Source organism: Trachinotus anak, unplaced genomic scaffold, assembly GCF_046630095.1.
Source record: "Trachinotus anak isolate AG129_WGS33_773 ecotype Australia unplaced genomic scaffold, CSIRO_AGI_Tana_v1 ptg000005l, whole genome shotgun sequence".
Classification (NCBI taxonomy): Eukaryota; Metazoa; Chordata; class Actinopteri; order Carangiformes; family Carangidae; genus Trachinotus; species Trachinotus anak.
This window is the reverse complement of record NW_027273856.1, coordinates 19,472,179-19,492,829: the sequence shown is the minus strand read 5'-3', so window position 1 is coordinate 19,492,829 and position 20,651 is coordinate 19,472,179. Positions and strand designations below refer to the sequence as shown.

At 42.2% G+C, this 20,651-nt stretch overlaps 1 protein-coding gene across 1 annotated transcript; it reads left to right on the top strand.

Annotated features, from left to right (window-relative positions):
• Positions 1 to 1,253: 1,253 nt before the first annotated feature.
• Positions 1,254 to 20,448, top strand: mfsd2b (MFSD2 lysolipid transporter B, sphingolipid). Its single transcript, XM_071478754.1, has 15 exons — positions 1,254 to 1,491; positions 1,995 to 2,353; positions 6,835 to 6,960; positions 7,084 to 7,208; positions 11,324 to 11,447; positions 13,109 to 13,187; positions 13,324 to 13,505; positions 14,852 to 14,942; positions 15,688 to 15,809; positions 16,308 to 16,391; positions 16,680 to 16,763; positions 16,980 to 17,089; positions 18,884 to 19,027; positions 19,275 to 19,451; positions 20,084 to 20,448. Exons 2-15 carry the CDS (start codon positions 2,012 to 2,014, stop codon positions 20,130 to 20,132), a joined length of 1,839 nt encoding a protein of 612 aa, XP_071334855.1. The 5' UTR covers positions 1,254 to 1,491; positions 1,995 to 2,011; the 3' UTR covers positions 20,133 to 20,448.
• The last annotated feature ends 203 nt before the right edge of the window (positions 20,449 to 20,651 follow it).

Here is a 20,651-nt window from a genome sequence, read left to right as displayed (position 1 = left end):
AAAGATGCATAGAAAAGGCCTAGCCTAAATAGCCTAAAGCTCTTTTTTTTTTTTTTTTTTTTTTTTACAAATAAGAGGGTTTCTAAATTAAACAAAATAATAATTTTAATTGTAAAATTTAGGAAATAAATGAAAAACCTACAAAAGGTGCAAGCCACCGATTTTACTCTCAAAATTCAGTGTACTCATCATGAGGACTACCATTCAGCCTGTGAATCACGTGTAATGTCTATAATGTCTTCTGCCAGGCTTAATTTTTTTTTTTTTTTTAAATCAAAAACTTTTAAATAGTTAGTCTTCATTACACACTGGAGGTGCTGTGTTTGAAAGAAGTGGCAGGGGCAGTCTGGAGGCCTGTTCAGTGGGTACATTTCTGCAGCTGGTGAGGTTACCTCTGATACAGCAGATCCACAGTCAGTCACAACAGCTCCCTCCTCTGCCCTGCGCTCTTTACTCCCCTGAGCGTTTCACTCTCTGAATTTTACATAATTTCACTCAGTATTTGTTTTATGGAAGAGGGGAAGAATGTTCTCAAAGTTAACAAGCTCGCCAACCGTTGTCAAATTCAGAAATATTATACAAAAGACATACACCATTTTAAATTACACTGTCTGATGATGATGATGATGATGATGACTTTGCAGTTTGATTGACACCATAATGGCGGTGGTGATGATTACACGAGGAAGATGAGGATTAAGTAGTGTGGGAAATATGTGTATGAGATGTGCTGGATGCTCTTTGCTGAGGTCACACCCACACACCTTTCCTGTTCCCTGTTCCACAGAACCGAGCAGGTAGTTGAGATGAAACCAAACCGCATTTTAGACATTCCTCCTTTACCGCAGCGCTTCACATGGGAATGTGATCGGTGTGGGAATGCGCTGATAATAATAACAAACCAACACGGGGTTGCTCACTTTGTCTAAACAAGTTTGTCGCCATGCGTTAAAGGTTTTGTGTCTAGAAAAAAAACAGTTCTGATATGAATCTTATCTTATGTAAAATGCGGATAATCTCATAAGATGAAAACAAACGCTGTGTAAACATGAAGGGAAAATCATAAACAATGTGTTTCTGTTGCATGGCCTCACTGCAGTGGCTGTCCATCCAAATACACGTTGCTGGTGTCAAACCATCTGCCTGCCGTAACCCTCTTAGAGATGCAGACACACACACACACACACACACAAACACACACACACACACACGCATGCATGCATACATGTAACCCGGTTGTGTCATGTACCGTCACGGCCGCTGCAGGGCGCAGCGCCGTCACCGCAGACCGACAGCAACTGAGAGTGGAGACGCGCAGACCATCTCCATCCTCCGCAGTCTCCTTCTCATCCCGCCCGGCTGGCTGACTGACAGATCACCCCGCTGCTCAAACTAAACAACTAACTGACTGACTGACTGACTGCCTGGCTGATTGATTGACTGGCTGACTGCGCCACCTGAGAGCTCTGGCCGCCTCTCCATCCACACGGGGTAAGATGATATTTTTCCTCCGGTTTAGTGTTTTAATGTTGCTGTCAGGTGTGCACAGTGGTGGCTGGTGGATGCACTTGCAGTGATAGTGAGATGAGCGCAGACAGCAACACACTCCTGCGCGGGACATCGTCGCATTTCGCGCAACTGTTTGCTCATTCTCAGCCAGAGCCAGCTGTGCAGGCATGTCTGACACAGCAGATGGTGGTATCCTAGATGACTTTTAGTGAGCTGTATATTTGAAAAGGTACAGTGTGTCCATGCGTGTGTATGTGTGTGTGTTTTTGAGAGAGCTTTCTTGTTGCATTCTCCTGCATCTGCATTCATCTGTACTCTTGTGCATGGTCCCATTTATGTGTGTTTTCAAAAGGGCAAGTCTTTGTCTGTGCCCATACCTGTGCCTGCATTCTTGTGCTTGTATGTTGCAGCACATGCTTGTTATTGAGTGCATGTGTGTGCATATATCTGTCTGACTTTTCCCTTCCCTCCTGGCCTCATTCTAGAGCACAAGAGCATGTGAATGGCGGCAGAAAGCGGCAGAGTTGTGACAGAGGAGCAGGAGGAGCTCCCAGCCTCTGGAGCTGTCGCTCACGCGCAGCACACACACACCCGGAGTCAGAGCCACATCCAGTTTCAGCCTCTGACCTACACCACCCAGTGGCAGGCTCCTCGCGCTGTTGCTCATACAAGAAGCCACAGCCACACTCACTTCAACAGTCTCCCACACACGCAGTCTCAGAAGTTTGGCTGTCGCCTCACACACAGTCTCTCAGCCATGACCAAGGGAGAGAAGGGAGTGCAGACCTCTGTGGGGAAGCTCATCAAGCCCACTGAACCGCTGTTCCCCAAAACTCCTCAGCAGGTAAGATCATCTTTTTTTTTTTTTTTTTTTTTTTTGTGTGCTTCTTTTGTATTGTTCTACAGGTTGTCATCATATGTGATGGCACTGGCTTAACTCGCATGGCTGTAACCCTTGTTCAGATACCAGCTGTATAGTAAGATACTTAACTGAGCTGAGATTTTCAATCTGACCTGGTGCATTTGTGGCTTAGTTTGGCTGTGAGTGACTTCACATGATTGGATGGAGGGGGGTGGTGGGGGAGTGGGGGGGGGGGGGGGGGGGGTGGAAAGTGTGATCTCTTTAGTCGCTTATCTGTTTGTGATTAATCAGCTGCATTGTTTTCCTGTGAACTGCAATCCCTCAGATTGTAGAGTCAATGCCTGGAAGTTGATTGTTGTGATTTGAGAGGGGTTATTCCCATTGACGGGAGGACTTTCTTGATTACGGCTTTTTTGTCTGATGTTAGCGATAGCAGTGGACTTTAGAGTTGGAGTCATCACAGCCATAACAGGAAGCAAACAGTGGATAGGCAGGAGGAAGGGATGGTGTTGCAAACACTGATAGGCTGAATCGACATTCTTGTCATTTTTTTGTTTTGTTTTTTTTATTAGGAAAGCTACACCATGATGCCACCGGTGTGTAATAAGTCTGTAAAGTGTAGGCGAGCCTCTCGTGTGTGAGAATATCTTTGAATCTGCCGTGTCCTCAGACTGATGCTTGTGCATGTGTTAAATCAAGGCAGACGACATGCAGAGAGCCCAGCCTTTACATGACGTATTGTCCCTTCAGGAGGGCAGAAACCACATTATGCAGACAGTGTTTCAGAAACTGTTGTAATGAAGTACCATGGCACTTAGTCACTCACTTTCTGCGTCGCTACAGTGGCTCAGGGTACCCAATGAAACAGCATTGCATCACACGATCGAACCAGTTCATCAACCGTCTCATCTCTGCCCAACCTTCATCTAGTATGCAGTGTTTTTTTTGTTTTACTTTGACTCTATGGAGATGGATTTGACACCTGAGATTTTAATTTTGGAGTTGACTGTGCTGAAGAATGCGGAATTTGACTGATGTGAACACTGTAAAACATAAATTGCCCTGCCACTGTCAATGAGCTAAATGAGCTAAACTTGAATAATATAAGCTATTGTAATAGAAAACTAACTGAGTTAAGTTCACAGCCACTGAACTTGAGAAAACAGGCACAATAAAGCTAAGATATTAAGCTGAGTCAGTTTTTACAGTCAGATTTGCTTTGTTGTCACATGAAGTCGGTTTGCAGATAAAAACAAAGCAACACGAAAAATGCTGGGAATTTAAAGCTGGAATATCATCACGTTTAGCTGAGCAGGAAAAAACAAACACGACGGCAGAAAAAAACACCAAATCAGAGTGTAACTGTGACCTTCCTCAAAATAACACATGAAATCAACACAAATGACACATTATCATTTCCATTCATTTGAGATCTGACTGGTATTCTTTTAATTACGTCACCTCTTTGGACCCTCTTCTTCTTCTGCAGTAGTTTAACAGCAGCCACCTGGAGAATTAGCATCATTAGCAGCTGCTTATCTCAATGTGCCCAACTTCCAGTGGATGGAAACACATATAAAGTCACATGTCCGTTTGCTGACTTTCTGGAAGTTAATTTAAAATTTATGAATGAATGAAAGTTAGTGTAAAGACTCAGTTTTTACACTAACTTTCATTATGGTTAGCATTGTTCTCATTAATATCAGAGGAAATAACCATGACTTAATATGTATTAAAGACACACAGCAAGTTTCTGTCATTTATTATGTCTTTAAAGAAGGGACTTAAAGAAGAGTTTTAACCACTTAACAATGCACGCTGTGAATTTTGCTAATATGCTAATCATGCTTCTTTACAAATTTAAGACACAGTTCAACTAACTTAACTTCTAACTAACTTCAAACTAATAAAACTTATGCAGCATGTTCACATTTGATGGTAAAAGTTTACTAAATAATTTAGGATTTTCCTTTTTTTTTTTTTTTGGATAGATGAATGTGAATGTGACAAAGTGATAGATCCATAGTCAGTAGACTGTCACATTTAATTCCACACAAAGAACCTCCCAATCCGTCACAAAAGTATCACTGTGTCTCTCTGATGATGTCTAATGACAGGCTATAAATTCTGTCCACCAGTCCATCGCAGAGTTTAATGGCTTGCTGCCATCACGGGCATAATCAGCCTTTCCTTTCATCCTAATAATCAATAATCTGAACTGATGGGACAAAGCTTCTGGTGTTGACCACTGTGACCAGCATCTGTATTATGACCTTGATGCCCAGAACTGTCAGAAAATCCTTCACTGAATCAACATTTAAACTGCTTTATGGATCCACTTTACCAGCTTAACTTTAGCATGCAAACACTGAGTGAACGCACTTTATTTGGAGAATATAGCTTAGCTGCTTTGGGAGGTTTTTTTCCCCTCTCCTTTCTTTGCAGTGGAATTATCCTCAATCCTGATTTAAATTACTCGCAGTGCAGTTCAGGCATTTTAAATTGTTTTCCCCTCAACGGTTAAGGATTCATTAACTTCAGAGATTAGTCTTATCTGTCCTTGTCCCTTATTTGTTGACAGTCTGAACTTTGAGGATGCTCCCTTTACTCTGAGCCAGCGTTTCTATATAAGTATGTGTGTATGAGGTTGAGATGTGTGTATGAGGTTTTGTCTGTGCATCCAGACAAAAGTAGACGGGACATCCTGTTTATCCTCTTTGATGATAAGAACTCAGTAATGAAAGATTGAGAGTAAGAGTTTGGAGGGAAAGAATGAGTGTTTAGAGTGAAAGAGAGAGGGAGAGAGCAGTGCTGGGTGCACAGAGTATTTTTGCACATCATCAGTTAAGCAGCATTCTCCAGACACCAAAGACTTTGATTTTTCTCTCCAATTAGGGGTAATTGCAGTGAGAGTGGAAGAAGAGAGAGTTTTGAAGTCGGAACCGCTGCGCAGCCTTTACTTACCTCTGACCCGCTTGTCTTGCGATTGAATAATTACACACCTCCCTCCTGGTAATTGTCGTTCTCGAACCCCTCCATGTTTTGATGGGGCGAAAAAAGGAGGAAGAGAAAACGTGAGCCGGGTAATAACAGTGTGTCGGTCGCGGCTGTGGTTACTTTGGTGATTTCCTTCTTTCATAAAGCTTTGAGGGGAGCAGCTGTGGGCCAAGCCCGGGCCACTGGATGTGGAGTGACACTGTTTTCTGTATGTGTGTGTGTGTGTCTGACACCAAAGTTTATACAGAAGGGGGAAAAGGCAAAAGGTTGATGTGTGTGCACAGCCTCGGAGACAGTCGTGAATCCTGGGCTCCCCAGACTCTGGTGTCTTGTCTTATTCATGTGTGAAGATGAAAGCTTGCCCTTCTCGCCACACACACTTGCGCGTACACAAAAACACACACACACAAAGTCACGTGCCTGATGGTTTTAGCAGAGCACAGTGAGGGGAAACGGAGCTGTGATGACTCGGTGGGTTTCTCAGGCTCCTCCATGTGCCTCAGTGTCTGCACAGAAAGACCACAATGCAAACAGCCGACAGGGGTTCTCCTTCTGATGCTCTGATTTAAACACACACACACACACACACACGCACAGACACACACACTTACAGCTTGTAGTTGGAGGCTATCTGTTTTTTAGGGAGTGGAATTCATGACAAAACAGATGTATCACCTTGTACACATCTTCCATACACCTCATAGCAGATAAAGTGTGACATAGCACTTGAGTAACTACTGTGTTTTTCTTTACATTCCTCTGGATCGGTGAGCTGCTGCGACATGAAGAAAGAATGTTATTTTTAGAGCACCTGAAATAGAATTTGAAAGGTTTCAGACTATGAATGACTACAGGATTCACTATTTGTGAGTCATGAGTCTGTTCTCAGGGCCCAATTTATTTCAAAGTGACACACCTAATTGTCTGGGAGGAGGTTTTTACTGTAAGCGTGAGCAGGAATCTGCTCGGTCTCTGCTAAAATAGCGAAAACATAAAACACTTTCACGGAACAAAGCTGAAATGAAAAAAAGGAAGTCGGTTTAGTTGGTTGGATTTTTAGAGATTTCAGTGTAAAATACCACATTTATTTACACTTAGTCTAGTGGTCTGTTACATGTGTGTTCTTCATTATTGATTATGCAACAGAAACCTAAAGTTTATCATGTCAAAGCTGAATCATCCTCAGTTATGGGCAAGCAAAATGACGCATTCTTTATTTATACTTGTGAGTCGTATGAAAAATAATAATGCATATTGACTATGATCTGAATATATTCTTTTACATTACGTCTATTGGCCTTAGCCTTGAATGTAAGGTTAATCCATGTGCATGCATAACAGTTTTGGAAGCAATGACCTTATTGTACAGAAAAGTTAATTTGCTCATTACCAGCCTGACCTGCAAGGACACCATTATCTTATTAATTTTTTTTCTCCCTCCCTTGTCACCTCTTTTCTTTTCACAGACCGACTTGAGCCACAAATTGTCGTTATGCAGTAAGCTGTGTTTTGCCATTGGTGGCGCGCCCAAGGAGGTGGCTGCCAGTGCCACAGCCTTCTTCCTGCAAATCTACCTGCTTGATGTCGCTCAGGTAATGTTTTTGTGGACAAAGAGAACAAGAACAGAGTGTGTGTGGCTCCTATGTATGGATAAGTGGGTATTTTGTTGCCTGCAAATGTTTTTAACTCCAATCTGTCCCTGCTCTGCTCTGCAGATCACCGCCTTCCAGGCCTCCATGGTGCTGTTCATTGGTAAAGCCTGGGGTGCAGTGACTGACCCTGTTGTTGGGTTCTTCATTACAAAGAGCAGATGGACAAAGATTGGCAGACTCATGCCCTGGTGAGCTCGCTGCTCAGACAGGAAACTCCTGTATTTCTCCATCATTTCTCACTCCTTTACTTGTTGGTCTTGTATTTCTACATCTAGGATTGGGTTGGCTCGAAAGTGAAGCTAAGTAGTACTGACAAAATCAGATTCAAAACATCTGAGTGCAAATGAATATTAATAATACAATGAAAAGACTATTATTGCTGTCAGGTCATTTACACAAAAGGAAGTTATGAGAACTTAAAGCAGCCTATAAGGAACGGATGACATTTAAGCAATTACAAAATTCAGAATGCAGGTGGCATGTTGGGGTGTTGCTCAGCTCTACTCCCAATGTATGTAAGGACCCACTGCTTGTGTATTTCTTTCTTTTTCTAAGTTAATAACCTTGGGCAAAATGTTCCTCCTCTCCTTAGTGAAGAAATGGCAAAGCGCTGCTGTTTGCATACAGCTAAACTTGCATAAAGGACTGTAATTTGTCGACAGATTATGAAACATGTTTTGGCTTGCTCCCACTCTCTCAGACTTAATTATGGCCGCAACGTGATGCTAATGTTTGTGTGAAATCTCAACAAAAACAAGCTATGTGCTCCAGTTTCGAATGACTTGAAATTATTCTCAGGCCTGCGCCTCTCACCTGAGGATTGGGCTGCATAAACAGTCACTGTGTTTTAATTACGCTGTTCCCGCCGCTCCCTCTCATGAGCTATACATACTGTAAGCTGCAAGGGCGTGGGGCGTTTTTTTGCCTTTTGATGCCAGACAACAATTCTGTAGCCGAGGAAGCTCATCGGCATTCTCTCATAAATTTTCTGCTACAGTGCACAGTAGACAGCAGCCTGCTCTGTGACATTTTATTACCTTTATGAAACACCTCATCTGAGTTTTGGGCATCATCCAACTTTCTTCTTCTTTGTTTAAAAGATGAACCCAGTATCTCATGGCCTTTAAGAGTGAGTGCAGCTTACTTTGTGACTATAATTGCGGATTATATGAAGCTTTTACCACCATTTTCATAATCACTGTATTCAAAGATGATTTTATAATCGGCTGTGTGTGTGTGTGTGTGCAGTATATGTCTTTTGAACACACTAGCGTGACATTTACTGTAATTACACAGCCAGTATCTAATGCCTACTGCATTATAAACCATAGATTACACACAAGCTGACAGTGCTGGAGGGGGACCAAGTCCACTGCGGCCAGCCAGCCACGCTCAGTAGCAGACAGATGCTGATGGCTGTTAAATCAGCTTTGATTACCCCCGGGAAGCCGTAGGTGTGTGTGTGTGTGTGTGTGTGTGTGTTCTTGCTTTGTGTGGTATATGTGGGTATTTTAAATGTGTGTTCATCAGTGTTTGTGATGAGCGTGCCAGCCACTCCCTTAGTTTTTACCCCTCTGGAAAGTCCCCTCTGCCCATCCAGCAGGAAGTGCTTTTTCCGTCTGTCACATCCACAGCGAGACATAAAGTGATTAGTATCTTTGCTAGTTCTTTAGGATGGAGTCATTTGGCCCAACATGCCCCCTTGGGTGCTGCAATGTTTATTATTTTGTGATTGTAGTGATGCACCATCCCAGTGGCAAGCAGAACCTTGAGAACATAGTTTTTCTCCGTTAGTGAAAGACAAAATGACAGCGAGAGTATGTCAGTGGTGGTAGAGGTCTTTCTTTATTTAAGTTAGAGTACCAGTGCATCAAAGAAAAAATACTCCATTACATGTAAAACCCTGTACTCACAGTGAAAACCTACTTAAGTGAAAGTAAAGAAGTATTCTTGGCCCCCGTGACTGATCGTTATACAGTACGTTACATTATTATATTATTAATGAAGACATCAATGCATAAGTAGCGTTGTACTGTTGTAGCTGATCCAGATGGAGCCACCTTTAACTAGTTTATACACTTAATTTAAATAAGTGGTTCTTAACCTAGAGGACAGCCCCCCTCCAAAGGTTCACAAAATAAAATCATTAATCATAAAAAGATGATTAAAGAAAGAAAGAAAGAAAGAAAGAAAGAAAAAAGTTGTGCTTCACAAATCTGTTTTCATTCTTTGAAAATTTTTTGGGAATATTAGCTTTTTTTTAATTTTAGATCATTTTACGCCTTTGGTTATGGAGCAGTTCTTTAAATGATAACCATCTGAGGGGTTTGGAGGGAAAAATCACTCTTTGGTGGCCCTGCGAACAACTCATAGACATCTGAAACCTATAAACAGGGGCCCCACTTAGACACTGCTCTTTTGTAAGGGGTCGGGAGCCAAAAAGGTTGGGAACCACTGTTTTAATCTTCAACTACATTAAATAATAGATTGTATTTCATGAGTTTATGCTATGTTTTTTAAATGTAAAATCCTAAAGACATCAAAGTTTGTTTATAGGTCTTGGGGAGTACTACTGCGTACATGTGAAAAAAGTTTAATAAAGCATTTTGTGGCTCCAGAGGCAGTGGTATTGTGGGTAACATAGGTGCCAGATTTTGACAAAGAAGAAAAATATGTGGAATATAAAAAAACAATATCTCTGGTTTTATTGCTTTGATTGTAGCTCTTGCGCTTTTAATTTGGGAAGTAGTAACCAAGGCTTTCATTTTAATGTAGTGGAGTAAAACAGTACAATATTTGGCTCTGAACTGTAATGGATTAGAAGTATAAAGTAGCATAAAATGGAAATACCGTAGTAAAGTAGCTACGAGTATCTCAGTGACTTAACTCCGCCAGGGTATATGAACACTACTAAGCACACTCTCACACCTCCCAGACCTCTTTTAAATCCCCCCTGTCCCACTGCACATCATCTAATTAACATGCTGTAAGTGTCCTGAACAAGTCAGTGAGGAGAGAACTGTAAGTGCCAGCCTCCTATCAGCATGCTCTGCCTTAATTAAGACTGTGCAAATTATTGGGACAGGTGTGGATGTGCATTCATGCGACTGTGGTGCGTGAGAAAGTATGAGAGTGTATGCGAGTGTGTGTGTGCCTCTGTCGCCTCTCCCCGAACACAGTCATCTTGCAGGAACATTCTAACTGTCCCATTCACCCTGGCCCCGTGGCCCTTTCATTGCTCCCATGACCAAGCGGTCAATACTGCAGCACCAGCGTTGTCAGCCGCCTTTGTTTAAGCAAACAATCAGGAGGAGAGTGAGGTGGGCGGGCTGGACGATGCTGGAAATGACCGTAACTGGCCTCTCTCTACCTCTTTCTCCCACTTTCTCTCTTTATAATTCACAGTGGAGAGCAGGTCAGAGGTCAGAGCAACCGCAGGTTTTTTTCACAGTCACCTAAATTCCATCAGTGCCTTTTTTTTCACCTGTAGATGTGCTGGTGTTACAGCTGTTCCAGGCTCTAGACCACACGACAAACAAACTTCATTTGCTCTTTAAAGGAATGGAAGAAGAGGGTGGATGATATATTGGTGCTTGCAGATGTGTCATATTGTAGATCATACATAATCTGCCCTTTTTCTCTTCAGTCTGAAACACACAGCTGTTCACTTTAACCATAATGACATATACCAGTTGTTTACTTATGAATTATACATAGCCCACACACTGTATCGCTCCAAGTTCTGGAAAAAACACAGCACAGCAGAATTGCTTCATGCTGCATTTGCTTGAGTGTATGCTGCATATTTATGTATGTGTGTGTGTGTGTGTGTGTGTGTGTGTGTGTGTGTGTGTGTGTGTGTGTGTGTGTGTGTGTGTGTCTGTGTGCGTGTGCGTGTGCGTGTGTTTCAATGATATGTGTGGGTTTGGAATATTGTGGTATTTCCCTGCTCGCCTATCCTGCCCAGGCCAGATTCCTATCATACTTACAACAACATAATCATTGAGCAGTCAGCTTAGTCTCACTGTAATCTGCCAGAAATATGGCCTGATTTTAACGCTGCTTTGATTATTACGTAACGCAACCACTGTCATCGCTATTCTGACAGCTTAAAATGGTGACGGTGGCTGCTTTCATATAGCTAAGAGCCATAAGTGTAATTCAGATAATTGTCATTTTTACATCGTTTTTTCGGGATGAGAAAAATGTTTTGGAAAATTCATTCCTTTTTCACCAATTTCACAAGTTTTGATTGTGGTGTTTATCCTGTGAGTCTGCCCTGACACACCTTTGTGTTCTGCAGGATGGTGGGTTGCTCTCCGTTTCTGGTGGTCTCCTACTTCTTCCTCTGGTTTGTTCCTCCTTTCATCGGCGGCAGGTTCATCTGGTACCTAGGTTTCTACTGCCTCTACCAAACCCTCATCACTGTAAGTGTGCATGGCATGCTCTTTCAGAATCCCTGCATATTTGATCTGTAAGAAATCCAAATTGATGTTTGATGCGTCAGATAGCTCACCAGGACCTCACATGAAGTAGAAGAGAGACATCCAGTGGGAAACAGGAGATTAAAGCTCTGATTGATGCGGCTCAGTTTAGGGATGACACATTACATAACGTATAGATAAAATGCAGCAAACGCTATGAATAATCAAACTTTAAAGTGAGGATGATTACACTCATCTCATGCCAGCCTCTGACAGCCCCTGGTGGGATTTACGCTTTGATTTGTCAGACGAGCAGCCTATTAGAGCCCAGAGCTCTTAGATACCTCACCTCAAAGGGGAAATGTAGTTATTTAGGTTTCCTTTTGTTATTATGCTCCAGACCATTCATCTCTCTCCCCCTTCTCTGCTCTGCTCTGCTCTGGGGTAACCCATATAACATGTGCTACAGAGCGTGTAGACCGCTGCAGCCACACTGTGGTGAGCTGTAATGGCATGTCATTCTAACTACTTGATAAGTATATGGTCAATCCTGCCAGGAACCTCTTGCTGGGTAAATGCTGGTTACCACTTTTAGCCTCCCTTCATTGTCTCTGGATATGTGTTTGTGTGAAGCTTGCTGGGAAAGGCCAGCTGTTATCATTCAGAGGGTCGCAGTCTGTAAACAGAGGTTAGAGAGCAACATATCATCTGTTTATGCAGTCAGCTAATAATGGGTTTCAATTAAATGAATCAGTTCTCACTTCCATCTGCACTGGCCAGTTATGCATGCTCATTTCTATAAATGTTTGCATCCACTGAAGGCCCCATAAATGACATGCTGTATAGGAGCAGTGGCTGAAAAAAAAAAAAAGCCTTCCACGGCCGCGTTTATTTTCATCGTGGCTGTGCATGCTCGTTTGGCCGCAGTGCTGACTGAGCCCTTGTGTAAATTACAAAGTGAAGCAGGACTTGGTTTGCTCGCCTATTCTCTGGGAGAGGTGGTGAGGAAGGAGAAAACAGAGCTGAGGTTCGCCAACGTGGAAACTGCAGAGATTGCTTTTGATATATATACGGCGTACTGTAAATCTTGCGCGGCAAAATGTAGATAAAAAACATCTAAAGATATCTGGGGTGTTCCCATCTGATTGTGAGTCAAAGGCGAAATGCTAACAAAGCTGTATTTAGGCACGGCAGTGCTATGGGCTAAATGCTAACACCTTGCATGCTAACATGCTGATATTTAGCTTGACATTTACCATGTCCACCATCGCAGTCTAACATGATGGTATGCTGACATTTTTATCAATATTTAATCATAAACAAAATACTTGACAAATAGAGATTTTGACTTGAAGACGGTGTTAGAGGAAAAGTGAAGGGAAACCACCAAAGTGATTACAATTCATCCAGAACTATTCTGTTCTATTCAAAGATCATTGAGACATTTCATTCAGAGTGACAAATGTGAAGCTCATGGTGGCACCGTCATTCACCCTCTGGGGACATGAATGTTGGTGAAAACAAAAACAAAACAAAACCTCAAAATCCAGATGACCTTTTCCCACCTCGAGTGAGTCCTGCAGCTGTTTGACTGCTACTGTGTCAGACTTGTATTTATTTCGGTTTTACCTGAACAATGCCTCTGTTTTTCTGCTCCATATTAGTGCTTCCACGTGCCTTATTCTGCTCTCACCATGTTCCTGAGTACAGACCAGAAGGAACGAGACTCAGCCACTGCCTACCGTAAGCTCTTTTAATATGGCCTAATGCCTGCAATGCTTATGAATCTTTGCCATTTGAAATTTTTGCATCTGTTCAGTTTAAAATTGTGTGATTTGCTTCGGAGCTGATAATTAAACCATCAATTATATGATGACAGGAATGACCATGGAGGTGCTGGGGACACTTGTGGGAGCTGCCATCCAGGGCCAGATTGTGGCCAGCGCTCACACTCTGAAGCACTGCCCAACTCACAACATCTCTGCCGGTTACCTTGGCAACAGCAGCGGGGCAGAGATCGTCAAGAGCCTGGTGCGCTCCCAGGACTACCTGTCACACTCTGTAAGTGTCACGTTGCCAAGCCAGGAGCCCAGGTGTGCTCAAAGTAGGCCACAGAGTTGGTTTGAAAATAACTTGGACTGTCATCAGCGTTCTCGCCTAACTTGGATCTGCGGTGTGTACTCAAGGCGGTTTACTTTTGCTAAATATCTGAATGAAAAGGAGGATTGTCCGAAAGTGAGCCCGTACTACAGAATGTCTACAGGCTCTGACATTCAAAGTGGTCTCGTGTTTTAACCCATACAACCCACGGGATTGAAAGGAGACGCCACTGTTTGATATCTGAACCCGACATCCTGAGTTAGCTCCCCACTCGCGACCACAAAGGGGGTTCCTCCCTCACATCAGGCTCCAAACTGTGGCCCCATTGCATTGAGGGGTCCCCAGTCTGTAAGTCATTAGGCCTATTTATATCTCACCCAGAGCATTTGAAGGCACCCCAGATTCATTATGTTGGAAATATTAGTCCTTTACTTCAAGGTGACTGCAGCTTAACTTAAAGTAGGAGGGAAGGGACCATGATAGGACACATTCACATCCACACGTCCACAACTCAGTTTGCAGAGCTGTGAATAAACACGACTGCTGCTGTGAATCTCTAAGGTGACTGTTTGTGAAGATGAAACAAGCTAGAGTCCAAACTGTCCCATGTAGGATTTTGGTTGCGCCGCTGCTATTTGGGCTTCAAATGGGTTCTTTTCCAATGGATTTTGGGTGAACCCTGACAGGGCAACCCACTCACCAAGGCAAACCCTCTGCAGCCACCCGCTAAATTCCTCTGCGGTTGCTGGTGAGGGTGGCACACCGTCTGAGTCTGGCCTCAGAAACAGGGAGTGTTTGATGTGCATAAATAATAATGAACCACTGCGCTGAGCCACATGGAAAAATAGCAAACAAACAGAGGCTGTTTAAAGCAGAGCAGTTCCTGTCAGGGTACGGCATTAAATGGTTAAGGCTGTATTTTGGGATACAGATCTACTTGAGGTTTCTTCCTGTTTATACTTGTATTTGCACGGTGTACGTGATGTGTATGGGAGTTTGCACTTTAAACTGATGTGGAAAAACAAGAAAAGACAGTCGGAGCCAATAAATGTTACGCCGACGAGTGTTAAAATAGGTAGAAACTGAGAAGACAAAATTAATTCAACCACCAAATAAAAACTGACACCTACTGCGGCAATTTGTTTCCAGAACTGATGTATAGCAAGTTCAAATGGAGGCCTTAAATTTTTTAGGCATTTGAGAACATAATGAATTAAAGATTGAGGAAAGGCTCAGAATAGATTGTGCCGCCTCGGTAAGAAGAGATGGATTGATGTGGCTTATGTGTTTGTTCTCTCTCTTTGCAGAAGGAGGTGTACATGATAGCTGCTGGCGTTATTGGAGGAGTGTTTCTCATCTGCACGCTGGTGATGTTCCTGGGAGTCAAAGAAAGAGATGGTGAGACTTTTTGTGTGTGTGAAGTCAGAAGAGAGGCTCGGAGCCTCTCATCTGATGGGCTCATCAACCTGCTGTTACTAGAGCTCCAGAGAGAAGCCTGAGAGAGGAGATGTAGAACTACATTGAGATGGTTTATGGTTCTTAAAACCACAAATATATCTCCTTATTGATATCAACAACAACAAAAAAAATTAAAACAGGGAAAGTGTAAAATATGGGACCTTTAAGATAAAGGTCAGTTCCTCCATACACTTGATTTCTTTGACATTTGCAGTCCATGTATGTCTTAGTTGGAGGGTACACCCACAACCATTTCTGTGTGATGGCTTTCTTGCAAGCAGACAAACACAATTTGAAGAGATATTGACCCTGTACTGCACATGTATTATGGATTTTGCCCAGGTATAATGTGACAAAAGGGCACTCATCACTATCATGAATCATGGTGTATGTATGTGCATTAACACTTTAGTTTTCTGCAGTGATTAAAGCATATAAAAGCGTCCTTGCATCTTTTGTACTTTTCCTCCACATTGAGAGTATCATTCAAATACCTTTTGGAAATCTGCCATTCTCTGATCTTTATTACACTATAAATGGCAGCTCTCAGTGGGACAAACAGCATCCACTGCAATGCAGGGGCAGTTCCAGGATTGCCAGTGAGCAACTCCATTGCCTCTCTCTTACTGCATGTTATTTGATATGCTGCACGCTCATATTCCTATTCCACATGTAACCATTTCAGACCCGTACACCCCGAGGACAGAGAAGCAGATCCCCTTCTATAGGGGCTTCATCCTGGTGATGAGACACGGGCCATACCTCACTCTAACCGCTGCATTCCTCTTCATCACGGTTGCCATTCAGGTAAATGCAAATTTATCTAGGCAGCACTTCTCAGACATGACACTCCACGTTGCAGTAAATGGAGCCAGTCCTGGATCCTGACGATGCGGGAGAACCGCTGGCGCTCAATGTTGATTTGATCAATGCAGAAGAGCACTTACTGAAAGCTCATGGTTTTAAAGTCTCAGGACTCCTGAGAGTGATACCAGCCCCACATGTTCTTTCTGTTTGTCTGTCACTTGTAGACAGATGTTACAAGTTTGACACCTCAGGTTTAGACTGTTCAAAACTTTTGCGTCGGATCTATTTCTGTATATTTTTGCCCCTCACATCTCAGAGGAGGTGTCAGTTGTCATCCATGTGAGCTCTGGAGTGGGAATAAATCACTGCAAAACACCGTCAGCAGCTTCTCCAGTCACCTCATTTAACACACAGCACAGCAAGCCGAGTGCCCAGCGACAGTGCTGAGTAGACAAGGCTGGACTGAATATCTGAATGTTTGATCTCTGATTTCTGCAGCTGGTACAGAGCAACTTTGTCCTCTTCTGCACTTACGCCGCCGACCTGAGGGATCACTTCCAGAATATTGTGCTGACCATCCTGGTGAGTGCAGCTTTTAGCACTGATTCACCTCACAAGCATTCAGAGATCTGTGAAATAAGTATACTGGTGTGATATTGTACTTAACAACACAAAATTAATAGAATTCATGGATTCTTTTTTGAAATTTTGGCAGCATTTTTGTTACACCCCCCCCCCCCATCACCCTGTTTGACCTTTATTTGAACTCATTACCAGTCTTTTATTATTTCAGACTACACTGAATCATACTCAAAACCATTTTCCTCCAACATGTGTCACGCTTTAATCTTCTTGTGGATGTTTACCCAGGTTTCTGCAGTGATAAGCATCCCACTGTGGCAATGGTTTCTGCAGAGGTTTGGGAAAAAGACGGCAGCTTTTTGTGGTATCACAGTGAGTACACAGTTTTTATTTTGGTTCGCCAGGGTAGCTTTTAAAACTATGATGCTTTCATGTTTGTGCCATCTTGTGGACAGACTTGGAAGTGTATTACACAGAAACACATTTGTCACACTCAAAACCTCTAGAAAACATTTTTGTTCTCTATATGCACGAGATACAATGAAAGAATATTGAGACAATGATGCATTTTAACTTCTTTCTATCCAGTGGATCATGCCCTTCACCTTAATGCTGGTGTTCATCCCCAACGTGGTGGTGGCCTATGTTGTGGCTGTCTCCTCTGGACTCAGCGTGGCCGCTTCGCTCCTGCTGCCGTGGTAAGACTCCACACTTCAGAGCATATTGGGTGATACTGCGCTCACGTGGATCGACACTCAGCCAGATCACTCATCAATCAATCAGACTTTATTTGTACAGCACTTTTTATACAATGTAACATAAAATGCTTTACAGAATAAAAGCAATAAAAACACCCCACTCCCCACCTCCCACCACCATTCTCACACCCCTATCAACACAGAGAACCATAAGTGACTAAGTTATAAATAAAAACAATAAAAATAGGACAATAATAACAGGAACTGAGGAGCCGCTATTATGAACCTCATAAATTTGCTTTGAAGAAACACTGAAGACAGGAAAACCAGTAAAACCAGAGATAAAAGGTAGGGTATGAAAAGCCAAATAAAAGTTAAGACCAAGTAATAAAGATATAATAATAAAATGATAAAATAGAGAACATTACTGCAAGTGAGTGAAACCATAAATAAAAAGTAAAAATAGCGTAAATAAAAAGTAGGGTAATAAAAGGAAAATAGCCCAGAAAATAAACATTGCATAAAATGACTTGCCAGAATGTTGGGTAAATATCAAAATAAAAGACAAATAAAAAAATAAAAATAAATAAAATGCAATTAAAATCCAGACTAAAAAGTTAGGTCTTGAGTTTGCTTTTGAAAATACCAACACTCTGCTGCCTTCATTATGAATATGTTTTAAATAAGTTGGGGGCCACACACAGCCTCCAATGTGAAAACATAAATTACGAGATCAGATGAAAAGAAAGTTTATTCTGTTTTTCCCTTGGTGCTGGTATCGCAGTACAAAAACAAAACAGACCAAAAAAAAAAGGCTTACTAGGCAGAATGAAGACTCTATATTAACCAGTGGTACTTAAATGTAAGTCAAAGTCTGTCTGTCCCAACCTTGTAATGGACGTTTAGGGCGTCTCCCTGCCAGTGTAAGTTTAAGGAACCCCCCTCAACGACTACAAAGGATTGAAAGAAATACAGTGTTACAGTGAAATACATGTTACAATTCACAACACACACATGTATAGCCTCTGACAATGTTTATGTAAATTCAGTCCCTCTATATGTTTGTCTGTGCTGCGGCTCTGCTGCTCTGCTCATGTTAGTCCCCTTTGATTTGATGCCAAACGTCATTATTCGAACCACAATAGTGCACCAACATGCTGTTAGTGGCGACTTGGTGCCCAGACGGCTCCGTCCACTCGGCCAGGCCGTGTCACGGTCATGCAAGTGATGTCATTTTTAAGAATTAGAGGCAGCATATATACCTACTTTAAATCTTCTATACCATCGGAGATCTAACACAATGCCAAAGGTATATATTCTTCTCTACATTTGTTTTCCAATCGTTTCTATGGCTGACTCGGCTCCTCACTCATCTCTTGCCCCCTCCCTAAAACCCCAAATTACAGGGGCCTCCCACAGGAGCATATTTATTTTGGAAGGGGCCGATTGTTTATCCAGTCTGTGTGGCGAGACCAGTGGTATTGCCCGCTGCTCATCATATAATCGTGTTATTAGCTCTGTAATTTTAGCCCACCAGTTTATCAGAGCGCTATAAGTAGGCCTCACATCATCAGCTGCACGCATCTTGACTGGTTGTGTAAGATGATTAAAGTATGAGCCTGAGGGAGGTCTTAGGCACACATCAGCTCAAAAATGTTACCATGTTCTAGAGTGAGGCTGAGTATTTAAGACAATGGACACATGCTCACAAAATCCTGGAAAAAAAACACAATATCAAAACAAAACAAATGGCACAGAATCATTCAGTTCTGCATGTGCGTGTGTGCAATCCAGGTCTATGCTGCCAGATGTGGTGGATGACTTCAGACTGGCTAACCCCTACTCAAAAGGCCATGAAGCCATCTTCTACTCATTCTACGTCTTCTTCACCAAGTTTGCTGCTGGCATCTCCCTGGGAGTGTCCACCCTGTGTCTGGAGTAAGTCTGCATTACGATCACGCGTGCACCATTAACTTACACACTGCATCATGCTCTGTGTCTGCACTTAGTGTGTCATGATACCCTGCGAAAATGCATTAAACTTAGACCTGCTGCATAATTCATCATGTGAAGGGTGTCGAATTTGCTCATTTGCAGTGTTGCAGCGTCAGGCTGGATGTCGATTTCCTGTAATCTGGGTTTAAATGGGATCTCTCCATGTTTGTGTGTTTGTGCGTGTGTGTAGGTTCGCAGGGTATGACACCGGTGCCTGCAAGCAGCCTGCTCCTGTAGTGTACACCCTGAAGCTGCTGATTGGCGCTGCCCCAGTGGCCTTCATTGTTACAGGGTTAATGATCCTACTCCTCTATCCCATCAGTGAAGACGTACGGCTCAGGAATAAACTCTGCCTGGAGGAGCTACGGTGAGAAGAAATCACAGATTTTCACCTGAAAAAAAAAAATGTAACCTTTGAAATGAAACACTACTGATTTTACACATTGATTTCAGTGCACTCATCACAAGGAGTTACACTCAGCCTGTAAAAACTTCTGTAGCTCAGAAGGTGGAGCGAGTTGCATTATGGGAATGTAGGATCCAGCATTTTTGGAGCATGACCCAAAACAGAGACTAAACGTCAGGATATCTCGGCCCATGCTGCTTTAGTTCTGACAATTCATTTTTTTTCGTGTGATTCTTGTTAGCGTCCTAACTTCATGTAAATGCAACACTAAAGACTAAACTTTTCCCTGTGGCCAATTTACAATACAAAACAGATTATCACTTACCAAGATGTCATCAAATAAAGATGTAAAATGTTAATCATGAGGATTTCTACTTTAAGGCTAACAAAGTAATGTTATGACAAATGTTGTCAATACTTTCTCTTATTAAATGTCTAAATGTTTCTGTTGTCAATGCCAACATGGTCAGCTGCACCACTGCGGTAAAAAGCTAAATATTTCTCTACAATGCAGTAAGAAAGTGGAAATGCTTACGTAAAGTCACATCAGTGCTATTAATGTTACATGTTACTGATATTCATGTCTCCCACAGGAAACAAAGCATCAGCTCCAGAACTATGGAAGATTTGAATAACGTGTGACTTGGATCTTGAATGAAGTGAATTTCCAAAAGCCACGTATTCCAGTGACACAGCTGGAAGTTTGTTCTTTAGTGTATATTACACTGATAAATAGTTAAATTGTTTTAATGTAAACATTCTTTGTTTCATTTTCACATGTACTGTATAGTCTTCTTGGATATATATAATAAGATTACTTAATTTATATAAATGAATGTATATTATTATTATTTGCTGTGTTTAGCCCTACAACACTGTTATTTATTTATGATATATAATTACAAAGGGTTGATATGAAATGAATAAATGTTGTAGAGGTTGGTTGGTAGACAATAAATGTGCATGTGTTGTGTTTCTTTGCTAAGGAGGTGGTAGCAAGATAAAATAAGTGAAATACAAAGGAGCGCACACTAGTTATGCAATTTAATATTCATGATACACTTTTCTCTGCATTTTATATATTATTCCACCTTCCATGACAGCACTGCAGAGCCATGACAGGAAGGTTTTTGTTGAGAATTGCCTCCTCTAGTGGTCTGT

What these genes read in the sequence shown, in the direction of transcription:
- mfsd2b (XM_071478754.1), top strand. Translation starts at nt 2,012, where the DNA reads ATGGCGGCAGAAAGCGGCAGAGTTGTGACAGAGGAGCAGGAGGAGCTC. An exon ending in AGACTCAGCCACTGCCTACC is followed by an intron (nt 13,188 to 13,323) that starts GTAAGCTCTTTT and finishes ATATGATGACAG; the next exon opens with GAATGACCATGGAGGTGCTG. An exon ending in CAGCTTTTTGTGGTATCACA is followed by an intron (nt 16,764 to 16,979) that starts GTGAGTACACAG and finishes CTTTCTATCCAG; the next exon opens with TGGATCATGCCCTTCACCTT.